Below are 13,003 nucleotides of genomic sequence, written 5' to 3'. Positions count from 1 at the left end.
AGCCATAGAATACCCTGTAAGCCTTGAATAACGATCAAAATAGTACTGCCCATTACACAGGCACATACAGCAACCATTATAGGCAGTGTACTGGGACACGGCACAAGTTTCCCCCAATCCCCCTTGCTTGCATGTGCAGTGAAGACCAACTGCCAATACTAATAGGACAGATCAGGAGACTGAGACCTGGTAGTGGTAGCGCTCAATGTCAAGCAGCAGATGCTAACGCAATAGAGATGAGCGAACCTGGAGCATGCTCGAGTCCATCCGAACCCGATCGTTCGGCATTTGATTAGCGGTGGCTGCTGAAGTTGGATAAAGCTCTAAGGCTATGTGGGAAACATGGATATAGTCATTGGCTGTATCCAACCTTAGAGCTTTATCCAACTTCAGCAGCCACCGCTAATCAAATGCCGAACGACCGGGTTCGGATGGACTCGAGCATGCTCCAGGTTCGCTCATCTCTATAAAGCAAACATGATATTCAGAAGCCTGTTATAATTGCACCTCTATAAATCTATAAAGTAGGATCCACTTCGGGCTCTACATTGTGAAAAAGCTTGTTGTACCTTATCGGTACTAACACTGAATACTGCGGACTGAGAGCTATAAAACTACTGTAGTCATGATGAATTTATAGGGGCCTGAATGAGAGAAATAATAGCCCCGGTATGTTAAATGGCTCAAGCTGATCCCAATAGGAATCCTGGGCCCCTTAAAGGACACAATGGTGTCCCTATTATTAGCAGTGGGGATTGCAGAGATCCGGCCTCTGGAGCTGTAAGTAACTTGTTATATAACGCTCTATATGCCTTAATACATACATTGTTCAGTACTTTGTTAGTATAGCTGGCCGTGCTATGTCAGTGTTTGCAGGAGTTTTGCAGTTTCTGTATCTCTAGATAGGACAGTGTTCTGCTGTGGTGTGTGGATGATCTGATTATTCGGGCTGGGACGTTCCTCCCATCTCTTCCCTCTCATTGACACCAAAAGAAAAGATCTGAACTGGCAAACTGGTTTGTAAAGATAACACATAGACTAGGCCGGTATTCATTCCATTATGCATTCTACACACTTTCTTATTTTGTGGCTTTTTTTGTCCTATAGAAAAACCCACAAGAAAAAAAAAACTCCTCAAGTAACTGGATACCTGGAGTATTCCACTGCAAATAAAATCACGCCTCAACCGAAAGAGGCATTAAAGTCAGTGGGGAAAGCAAAACAGCATAGTTTCTAGTTCTTTTATATTTGATTACAAACTTTCAGCTAAGATATGGTTGTAGCATTTTTGAACCAAATATACATCTAAGTACACCACAGAGAGGCAGTGTTTTTATTCCTTACAATTTTTCCTGATTTTTTTTTTTTTACACATTTGCGTTTCTTTATCTATATCTATCTACAGTATATTAGAAAATAATACAGACATCTTGCAGTTTCCATTTTTACCACTAGGCCAAATACTATGATGATGCTTCTACTCCTATGCCTGTGATGATAGGGAGGAGACTGCCATAAAGTGATCTGTTCAGCATTACAGTGAAAGGTAACATCAGTATATAGAGATATGTAGAGACAGGTCCTGTGCATTGTTGCCTATGTCTATGGGGCTTAATGTGAAGTATATCACTAAATGCATGCTAAAATGGCAAAATGGCTGTCCCTATAATAACGTACATACAAAATAAAAGTGTTTTTCTCTCATCAGTAAAAAGATCTAGGTCACTCTCTCTAAAGAGGACCTGTGGTCGGTGCAAAAAAAGAAAATTAGTTTTTAAAAAATATTTACAAGCCTCATGTACCCAGATTCCAACTTTTTTTTTCTATGCCACGTCCCTCCCCCTTCCCTTCCCCTTTCCCCATTCCTGATATATACTTTTACTTAATGATAACTCCCCTGTAACTCCCTTGAACATAACTGACACCCCCTCTGCCTCCTTATCACACCCCCTGAGCCACATACATTAGGCTTTACCATCAGACTGTACCATCAGGCTCTTGAGATGGCTCTGTAGGGATGAAAAGTAAGGAAAATAGCTTAATCCTGAAGGCCCAACACTTATCTGTAATGCTGGTGATAAAAGACCAGATAGATGAGCGACTTTTATGTGGCATCCATGGTCAGCATGGTCTTCATGTACTTTCAGAATGGAATGACCTTTGAAGAAAGAAGTTATGAGGGTGGGAAGTACGCCACGGTAGAAGCATCTGAGAAGCCATTCGATGAAGGGTCGAAGGAATGTGTCCTAAAGCTCCTAAAATATGTTGGAGGCTCCAATGATAAAGGTAATTATCAGAATGGCATAAACTAATAATAGAAAGCAAAGCAATGCTCCTACAGAAGGTAAAGGGCTTGCCTTCTGATGCCACCTATTGAGGTATCAAAATGAGAGTCATAACGATGGTCTGCTGGCCTTTGCTCTTTGCAACAGGAGCGGTGGCAGCAGACCGCCGCTGTCTTCTATGGGCACCCAGACAATCTAAGGGTTACCTGGGCAGCCCTCCCCACTGCTCCCTGCAGCTCCTGCTTCTCCCCGCTTGAGGTCTCTGCTTGTAGAATCTGTCACTAGGTTTATGCCGCCTTAAATGAGGGCAACAAAAACTAGTGACAGAAATGCTAAACAGATTGTGTATTACTTACATCATTCTCTTCAGCCGTTCTCCTAATATGTAGGAGAATAGGATTCTTGCCACACCCCTCCCCCCGCCCTCCAGCTGCTGATTGGCAGTTATCTATCCATGCTGTGTATAGGCAATCAGCAGCTGGAGGGAGGGGTGGGGCAAGTATCCTATTCTCCTGCATATTGAGAGAACGGATGAACAGAATGATGTAAGTAAAACACTGATCTGTTCAGCATTTCTGTCACTAGTTTTTGTTGCCCTCGTTTAAGGCAGCTTTGCTTCCCATGAATATCCAGGACTACTGGGCTCATGCACATAATGGAGAGGACTACTTATTGTCTATGTTATTCAGGAGGAGATCTCTGGATCAGCTGCACAGAACAATGTAAGTGATACATCATTCTGTTCAGCTTCTCTCTCACTAGTTTATGTCACCCTGAGATAGGACACCAGAAACCTACTGACAGTCTCTTTAATATCGGGCCGTGTAATACAGCCCTTAGTTTTAGGTTTTATCATGAAGATTAATTTCATGATAGTAAAATGTAAACTGTAAAAAAAAAAAATCACCAAAATCTTGATTTACACAATGGGTTATTTTTGATGACATATTCCCCTTAAAGTGCCTTGAAACATGATTAATATTGACACAAATAATAGCCAAGCCAGAATCTCCTCCATAGTTACCCATCAGTTGACAGCTGTTCTGCACTGCGGTGATGGCACTATGTTGGGGCTAAAGTAACTGGGATCTGTTGCAACCCACAAGTGGGCACAACTGGGCACAACTGCAACCTGACAGCAAGAAATCCATCCTTGGTGCCTGTTATGGCCAAAATCCCTGTGTAGCCTCAGCCGAAATGGTCAACAATTCGATTTCATCCATATAACTCTCAGCTTAAACAGAGGAATTGAAATATCTACCCCATATACCTGTAAGCCTCTCCTTCCCAGAACATGATACAACTGACTGTAGCCACCACTAGGGGCAACTCTCTGTGTGTGAGTTTATAGAACTACTACTGAAAAGTGGAAGCTGTAAAAAATCTTTATGCACTGAGCGCCCCCTAATGGTGACAACAGGAAAATGTCTATGTAGGGAAGCAAAAATTATTCTGTTAATTTGTTTTCCCTGAGACCCATTGACATCATAACAGTATGGGGTATATTCGCCCCTGCGAGCCCCTAGGACGAAGCAATCTTTTAATGAAAACAATCAATCAATCATTTTAATCCCCTCCCACAGAAGTATAAGTAGGTCCTCCCCCTTTACATCGTCAGTCTCATAGCAAGAACACAAGAGGGAGGGAGTCTTGTGATGCCAATGGGTCTCAGGGAAAACAAATTAACATAATAATTTTTCCTATCGTCCCATTGGCATCACAACAGTATGGGGAACTAGCACGAAAAAAATTCCCCTAGGGTGGGTCATCTATAGAGGCTGCGTTGAGAACAGCCCTGGCAAAGGCCGTTCTAGCTGACAGGTTAGCCTCAATTCTATAATGTCTAACAAAGGTAGACAATGATGACCATGAGGCAGCTTGACAAATGTTCTCCAATGGTACTGCTGCTCTTTCTGCCCAGGAAGAAGCCACTGATCTAGTGGAGTGGGCCTTTGTAAATTCCGGTGGAGATTTTCCTGCAGATGTATAGCCTAACCCTATTGCATCACAAATCCATCTGGAAATGGATGGTTTTGATGCTTTCCTTCCTTTATTTTTCCCAGAAAACAGGATTAGCAGATTTTCATCCTTTCTGAATGAATCTACTCTAGATAGGTAGATTCTAAGGGTTCTGGAAACATCCAGCAGAGAGAGTTTAACCTGACTCTGCGGTTGCTCTTAGGGGGAAAAAACTGGAAGGATAACCGACTCATTGATATTGGCAAAGGTAGGAACTTTGGGCAGAAACCCTGGTAGAAACCTGAGTGTCACCTTATCCTCCGAGAAGATGACATATGGAGGAGAAGATCCTAGAGCTTGAAGCTCTCCTACACGCTTAGCAGAGGTTACTGCTAAAAGCAAGGCACATTTGAACGTTAGGAATTTTAAATCAACCTCATCCAGAGGCTCAAACGGAGGAAGACAAAGGCTTCTAAGGACGAAGGACAGGTCCCAAGAGTCCACATGTCTAGTCACTCTAGGCCTCAGTCTCGTTATACCTTTAACAAAATTTTTGATCTCCAGAATTTTGAATAGACTAAAATTCAGATGAGCCGACATTGCCGCTATCTGGACCTTAATGGAACCCGGTGTTAACCCCTTATCAAATCCTTCTTGAAGGAATTCCAATATCTGAGGAGTATAAGGTTTCGAGGGGTTGATCTGCTTCGACAGGCACCATGCCTGAAAGATCCTCCATATACGGCCATAAGATTTGTTAGTAGACATACTACGAGCATGAGAGAGAGTACGGAGCACCTTTTCCGAGAAACCTTGTGACTCTAGTATGGCCCCCTCAGTCTCCAAGCCGTTAGACTGAGACTGGGAAGGTCCTGGCAGAGATGGTGTCCTTGAGATATCAGGTCCGGTATTAATGGGAGTTTCCAGAATTCTCCCTTGCTCATGTTCATGAGAAGGGTGAACCACGACCTCTTGGGCCAAAATGGAGTGATTATAATCACTGAGGTCTGATCCATCCTGATCTCTATGAGAACCCTCGGTATCATAGAGATTGGTGGAAATATGTAGGCCAGCTGGAATGTCCATCGAATGGACATCGCATCTACTATCGACGGATTGTCTGCCGAGTAGAGGGAACAAAAGTTCTTCAGTTTGGCATTCTCTGCTGATGCCATGAGGTCTATCTCTGGAAGACCCCATCTCCGGGTTAACTGAATGAAAACTTTCCTGGAAAGAGACCATTCTCCCGGGACTGTTAACCCTCGACTTAAACGATCCGCCAAGGTGTTGTGGATGCCTCTGATGTGAAGAGCACATTGAACATTGGAGGGAAGGAAGGATTCCTGACTGCTCCATAACCCTGAGACCATCTTCTCCTCCAGATGTGCCCCCCAGCCTGAGCCTGAGGCGTTCGTCGTGATCGTGATCCATAGCGGTTCGGCTATCGAGACTCCATGTACCACTTGTCTCCACCAAGTTAGGGATTGCCTTGTCTCCGTTGATAGTACGTGCAGAGCGTCCAGGTCCTCTAGTTTCTTGTTCCATGTAGACAGGATTTCCCTCTGGAGATATCTCATATGCCAGAGAGCCCACGGAACTGCCTCTGCCGCCAAGGAGAGGAGTCCCAGGTATTTCATCAGGGTCCGAAGCGACACTTGCCTGGGAGGAATAAGAAACTGGGCGCCTCTCTGGATCCGGATAACTCTGGGTGGTGACAGAAATAATTTCATTAGTCTGGAGTCTATGATAAACCCTAGAAAGGTCTTTGTTGTAGACGGAGTCAGGTCTGACTTTTCCTGGTTGATTAGCCAGCCCAATTGGAGCAATATGTCCAGGACATATTCCAATTGAGCCTTTAGAAGAATCTGAGTCTGAGCCATAATCAACCAGTCATCGAGATAAGGTATAACTTTTATTCCTTTCAACCTGAAAATGACCATGACTGCTGCCACTACCTTTGTGAAGATGAATGGAGCCAAGGTTATTCCAAAGGGAAGTACTTTGAATTGAAGATGTCTTATTCTCCCCTGGAGTTGAATAGCTATTCTTAAGAATTTCCTGTGGGCAGGCAGGATAGGTATGTGAAGATAGGCATCCTGGAGGTCTATTGAAACCATAAAGTCCCCCTCCTGGAGGAGGGTCTTTACGGATTTTATATTCTCCATGCGGAATTTCTTCTTCTCCATGTGCCAATTTAGATACCTTAGATCTATAATAAGCCTCCACTTTTCGGATGGCTTCGGCACGAGAAACACTGGAGAATATACTCCTAGACCGATTTCCGACGTAGGAACGTCTTCTAAAGCCTCGAGAGTTAGCAGGTGAAGAATCTCTTCTTCCAGCACAGGATGTCTTACCGGACCTAGATGACGAGATACGAGAAACCTTGGGGGGGGGGGAAAGGTTAATAAAGGAAGCACATAACCCTGTCTGATAATGCTTATGATCCAAGGATCTTTCATTAGAGTGTCCCAGGCGGGAAGAAAATGCATCAGACGCCCCCCCACAGGCAGACTTCTGGCGTCAGAAATCCGGCTTCTTTGCGACTGCTTTTTCTGCTGATTACCTCCACCTCTTTTGGAGTAATATCTGCCTTTTCCCTTGGACTGATAACGGCTTTTACCTCTTTGAGGGGATTTGCCTCTACGAAAGGAACTCCGATTTTTATATGACCCACTAGCTGAGGTCAAGGGTAAGGATTTACCCTTCTTATCTGACATTTCCTCCATGATCTTATCCAGTTCTGGGCCAAATAACCGGCCCGGCTGATATTCTAGGTTGCATAACTGGAATTTTGAGTTGGAGTCACCGGCCCATGGTTTTAACCAGAGGGCTCTGCAGACGGCTGTAGATAAGGCCATAGACTTAGCGGCCAACCTGGTACCCTGTGAAGCAGCATCACATAAAAAGTCTATAGCCATATTTACTTTTTTGAATGAACGAAGGACCTTGTCCCTGTTCACCCCTGCCTCCAGATCCTCTTGGACCTTAGCCAACCATCTCCTGAGGCTCCTGGAGACCTCAAATGAAGAAATAGACACAGCCCATTGGGCTGTTGCAGCATTGTAGGACCTTTTAAAGGCTACTTCAACTCTACGGTCCATAGGATCTTTCAGGTTAGAGCCATCCTCGGCAGGCAACACTGTATTTTTGGATAACTTAGCAATTGCCGTATCCACCTTAGGAGGCTCTATCCAATCCTTACAATGATCCTCCTTGAGGACATATAAGGTCTTGAATTTTTTGCTTAATACTGGAGCCTTCTCAGGTTTTTTCCATTCATTCTGCATCATGGACAGAGATGACTCACCAATCGAAAAAGCCCTAGGCTTTTTGATGTGAGAGCCACCATCCTCACTTTCCTCCGGGTGAATCTCAGCTTGGACAGCTCTACGTAACTTGTATATACTGTCCATAGGAAAATATCCTTTAACCCCTTAGCGACGCATGACGTATCTGATACGTCATGGTGCCGCTCGGGGTGTTCAGAGCGGGGTCCCGCCGGGACCGTGCTCTGAACGGCGCTGATCCCGGCTGACACGTGCAGCCGGGCAGTGCCTCTATTAGCCGGCGCGGGTCCCGTTGCCGCGCCGGCTAATTAAGCCTCTAAGTGCAGCTGTCAAACCTGACAGCTGCACTTAGAGGCACTGCGCCGCACGTCCCTGGTGTCTAGTGGGACGGATCTCCCCCCCGCGATGCGATCGCGGGGGGGAGATCCGTTCTTCTGCCCGTGCCGGGCCTCAGCGTCGGAATGACGCTGATCCCGGCTCGGCAATAGATTGCTATGGCCTGCAGCAGAGTGAGGAATGAGGCAGAACCCAGCCCGCCTAATCAATACTTACAGGCTGGGAAACAGAAGGAGATATGCTACGCTTAGATCTTTGAATGACGACATTCTTTGTTATTCAAGGATTTTTCCACGTAATCTTTGACCCAAACTACCACATCTTGTACGTCGGACTGAAACACATATATAACCCACGTAACTATTATTGTATAATAACATGGAACCTGAAAGTTGAAAGAAGAGCTCCCGTACGGTATTCATAACCATCCGGCAAAGGTGTTATACAGTCAGCGCACATAAAATGTTTGCGTTTGGAACCTCTCTTCGCAGAAGGACTAGTTTCCATGGCTGACATCTGGCAACAATATATACACTTAAGAATACATGTTTGTATAGACATCTAATATAAAAAAACAGGCCTAGCCTTTAATATCATAAATAGCCACTAGATGGCAGCCAGTAACAGGAGACTATCTCCACTTACTTTAGTAACTTTAGTAATACTGCTCAGTTGCTTCACAGGCAGAAGGCACAACGGACCTTCAGAAGAATCACAACAGGTAGGGAACTCTCACCAGTATTCCTGGAGAGATACAGACCCAGGCTGTGTGAGCTCCAAGCACAGACTAAGTAGTGCGGAGCGGACGGCTGTGACGTCACAGGCGGTGCCGGCGTAATGATGGATAACGTCGGCGTCCGACGTGATGACGCGGTCCCCCGCGTCAGAATCTGGGTCAGTGAACCGCAAGGCCTAGCCCTGCGTTCCACACCGCGCGGCCCGAACAACCGCCAACAATCCGGACACAGACTGTGTCCTAAGGTACCTACAAAAAGAAAACACAATAAGATTAAGCAGGAGGGGTAAGGTCCCGTGGGGCTTAACAGGACGAAGTGAAAAAGACTGACGATGTAAAGGGGGGAGGACCTACTTATACTTCCGTGGGAGGGGATTAAAATGATTGATTGATTGTTTTCATTAAAAGATTCCTTCGTCCCAGGGGCTCGCAGGGGCGAATATACACCATACTGTTGTGATGCCAATGGGACGATAGGGAAGCTGCAATTCCCGCACTTTGCCCTCACCACTCAAAATTTCTGAAATCTGAAATCATTGAAATGATAGTTACATAGAATTTTATGTCTGTTTATTGTACCATAATAATGATCTATTAACATTTCAGATCAGTTGTCTAATGAATGTGGTAATATATACTCAAGTATATAAATATTTTTTCTCATTTAAAGGGGCAGGAATGGGAATGACAGCGCCCGTCTCGATGATCAGTTACCCTACAGAGGAGGAGTCTCTCCAGCCAAAGGTGAAGGTGGTGCTGCGGATTCCGAGCCAGTACCAGGGAGATCCTCCAATTCCCACAGATGAAAGCATTCACATTGAGACCAGGGAAGGGATGACCGTCTATGCCATGTAAGAAAATAACCATAAATGTTTTTTGATAAATGCACATTTACTCCCAATTCAATATTCTTACCGATCCTGATCCTAAATCACATGACCATGTACCAAACAGCCAACACATGCAATGAAGTATACATTCATAAAAAATGCTATGGTTTTAGGTCGTTTTGGGACATTTAAGTGGATGCAAGAACCAAAGTACAGCTACATTGCCGGTCATGCACCTCCATCACGCCTACTATTGAATGAAGTTCAATTGCAATGCACAATCGATTGTGACCCAACGTGACTCTCTTCATTTGTAGAAGTGATGGAGCTGTGGCACCAGGCAGCACTACAAGGTGGTTCCTGGTCACGTGACTGGGAATTGCTGTGTAGCCCTAGCCTTAGTTTTGGGCAAGTTTTAGCTGCTGGTAGATGGCCTCTCATTCTACGTAGGCGTTCTTGGTGGACTCAATGACCACCTTCACCACTGTGCTTGAGAGTCAGTATGAGGTGTTCATGCTGATATGCTGTGTTTTACGGACAAACACCTTCATCACAGCCGATCCTGGAAAGATTGTCGGAGAGATGTAAACTGAGGAGCCGGGGGGTTGAGAGCCGAGGGAGGGCCGGGGCTGCAGAGCCAAGGGGAGGCAGGGGGAGAGAAATAAGACATCCCCCGAAAATATGACATAGTGCCTGTTTGGGAGCAAAAAGTAATATAAGGCACTGTCTTATTTTTGGGGGGAAAAAGTAAAAATTTCAGCATTGTTTGAAATGAAGATATTGTATAGAATGCTTACATATTCCAATGCAATGCCTAAAACACCAAAGCAATGTATAAATATAAATTAATATGTATTAGAGATGAGCAAACTGGGTTTGGGTTCGAGTCCATTCGAACCTGAACGTTCGGTTAAATGTCTCAAACTTTATCTCTTTTGTAACCTACAGGCAGTTTGGAGGATTTGCTAAAGAAGCCGACTTTGTATCCCATGCTGCAATGCTCAGTTCTTGTCTTGGGCCGGAGGCATCTTACCATAGAGACTACTATATTTGCTGCGGTTACGACCCACCTATGAAACCTTACGGAAGACGAAATGAAGTCTGGTTTGTTAAGAAAACATAGAAGAGTAGTGTGCTGAAAGTCGGAAAAACTTGTTTCATGGAAATTGTTTAATTCATTTATTGACCAAATTTTTTTTGTGTGTTTTTAAAATGTATTGATTATATGAAACCACTACAGTTTATAATACAATGTAGTTATATAGTACAAGAAAAAAAAAATTAAAACCATCAATATCCAAAGATTTACAAATCTGAGTATCTCTCGTTCGATTATTTTTATTGTTATTTTTGGTTGCCTATAACTAACTGCTGAAGGCTAGCAGAAATAAAGAGCTGTCACTGAGAACACCATAAAGGCCCCTAGTCATAGCCAATAAAGTTTTTACACCTTAGATGCCAAATAACACAAGTTAAGTCCAGAACAAAAAATCTAAGGTCCCGCTCGCAGCAGCAGCTCCAGAGCGGCTTGACTGAGCTGTCAGACCGCTCAGCCAATCACAGGCCGGGACCGCCGCGGCCAGTGATTGGCTAAGCGACCTGACAGCTCAGTCAGGCCGCACCGAAGCTGATGCTACGCCGCGGGACCCGGGGAGGAAGATGGGTAGCAGGAGAAGCCTGGACAGGTAATGTATTGCTGCAAGGACATCGGTAACGATGTCCCTGCAGCCCTTGCTTAACGATCATCAGGGCTGTGGAATAGGCCCAGTAAACGAGCGGTGATCTAGCAGATCGGTGCTCGTTTACATGGTTGCTCGGCCCGTGGAATAGGACCCTTACTCTGAAAAACAACTCCAGTAGGATCAGATCTCCAAAGTATCAGGTTACAACAGCCCATAAACGTCTATGGAGAGGGTGAGAAATTATAAAGATCTCACTCCAACACTGAAATCACGGATTAGACTGCTCTATAATGTCCTCTATGCTGTTGCTCATTTTGAATGTATGGTATAGAGATATAAGGATACTCTTCTGTGTACAGAGTAAGGGAGCGATCATAGATAGCAGCTTGCCTCCACCCACTAACCCAGGGATAACAAAAAAGTACACTTGAAGCCTGCAGAGCAAAAAATTGGTGAAAATGCAAGTTATATAATGGCCAAAAATAGTGCTTACCCACAGGACAGCTTATAGGGGAAAATTGCCTGTCAGAAATGACAGGCATGTTTTAAAGGAGTTTTTTTATGATGAAATGTATTTTTAACTTTCTACTACATTGGTAAATAAAAATATTAAACTATCTGTCACCTTATATGCTTTTATCCCCCCGAATGAAAATCATCTGTTCTGTGGTCTCATTGCCAAACTTCCTGTCTAGTATATATCCTGTAATGGACTTCCTGTTCCTGTTGTATACCCTAGCTTGTAACTCAGCCAACTCTATATCCCCCATAATGGGAGGCTCCTGTGGATGTCGTAGACATGTCAAATGTTTTCATCAGTTTTCTGTTCTGTGCAGCAACAAGCACTTAACCAAGCACTTCACCTTCTTTGCTCTAGCAGTTGGTGGCAATTTGAACTCCTAGATCCCCACCATGCAAAACCTTTGACACTTCAATTGGTCAGTTCGCTCTCCAATACCTTAAAGCCAGGCTACTTAAAGGGGTAGTGCAGCGCTAAATTCACTAAATAACACACATTACAAAGTTATACAACTTTGTTATGTATGTTATGTTAGTGAATTGCCCCCTTCCTCGTGTTCCCACCCACGCTAGACCCGGAAGTCTAGTGCTCTATACTCACCTGATTCGTGTCGACTCCCGTCCGCCATCTTGTGACAATGATGTCATCTTCGGGCGGCCGGCCGAACCACTCCCACCATCCCTCGTGCCGGCCCCCCTCTGCCGCGTCATCAGCTGCTCAGCAGCGATTGGCTGAGCACAATTATGCTCTGGGGGTGGCGTGGGTGGGCGGGAACACGGGTAAGGGGGCTATTCACTAACATAACATACATTACAAAGTTTTATAACTTTGTAATGTGTGTTATTTAGTGAATATTTGTTTAGCGCCGCACTACCCCTTTAATGTCCTGGGAGAAAGAGTTAAATATCACCCTAACGGAAACAGAGGTGCAACATGTGCTGCGGCACTCCCATGGCTTCTCCAGATGTGTACTCCTTAAGGAGAACCACTTTAAGCTCCCGTTCTGCTGGTATAAGACACTAGAGTGGCTCTTTGGTTATAAATTTGCCCCTTCCGATAAATGTCTTCGGCACACCGGATCGCTGACCCACATTTGGTGGAGCTGTCCTGAACTGAAACTATATTGGACTAAAACGGAGAAAGTGATAGCTGAGGTGATGGGATCCGTAGTAAGCTGAGCTTGCCTGTAAAAGGCTACACACCCGCTAAGAGTGCCCCGACCACCCACCTTTTGGCCGCGGTTAAGGCGCTCATTTCGCTGAAGTGGAGACAGACACTCTTACCGACACCATCGAATGGTATCAGAAAGTGAACCAGATATGTAGATTTGAGGAGCTAGTCAGTTGGGCGAATAGGTCCCATGAT

At 44.8% G+C, this 13,003-nt stretch overlaps 1 protein-coding gene across 2 annotated transcripts in view; it reads left to right on the top strand.

Annotated features, from left to right (window-relative positions):
* The window catches only part of HEBP1 (heme binding protein 1), a 45,115-nt gene extending 34,367 nt beyond the window's left edge, over window positions 1-10,748 (top strand). For both annotated transcript variants that reach the window (XM_069967351.1, XM_069967350.1), the window contains exons 2-4: window positions 2,148-2,286; window positions 9,277-9,457; window positions 10,385-10,748. In XM_069967351.1, the coding sequence (XP_069823452.1) occupies window positions 2,148-2,286; window positions 9,277-9,457; window positions 10,385-10,559 (495 nt within the window). In that variant the 3' untranslated portion in view covers window positions 10,560-10,748. The remainder of the gene's footprint in view (window positions 1-2,147; window positions 2,287-9,276; window positions 9,458-10,384) is intronic.
* The last annotated feature ends 2,255 nt before the right edge of the window (window positions 10,749-13,003 follow it).

Source organism: Dendropsophus ebraccatus, chromosome 4, assembly GCF_027789765.1.
Source record: "Dendropsophus ebraccatus isolate aDenEbr1 chromosome 4, aDenEbr1.pat, whole genome shotgun sequence".
NCBI lineage: Eukaryota > Metazoa > Chordata > Amphibia > Anura > Hylidae > Dendropsophus > Dendropsophus ebraccatus.
Note: the sequence above shows the minus strand (reverse complement) of the source record. Positions and strands in the feature narration are given on the sequence as shown.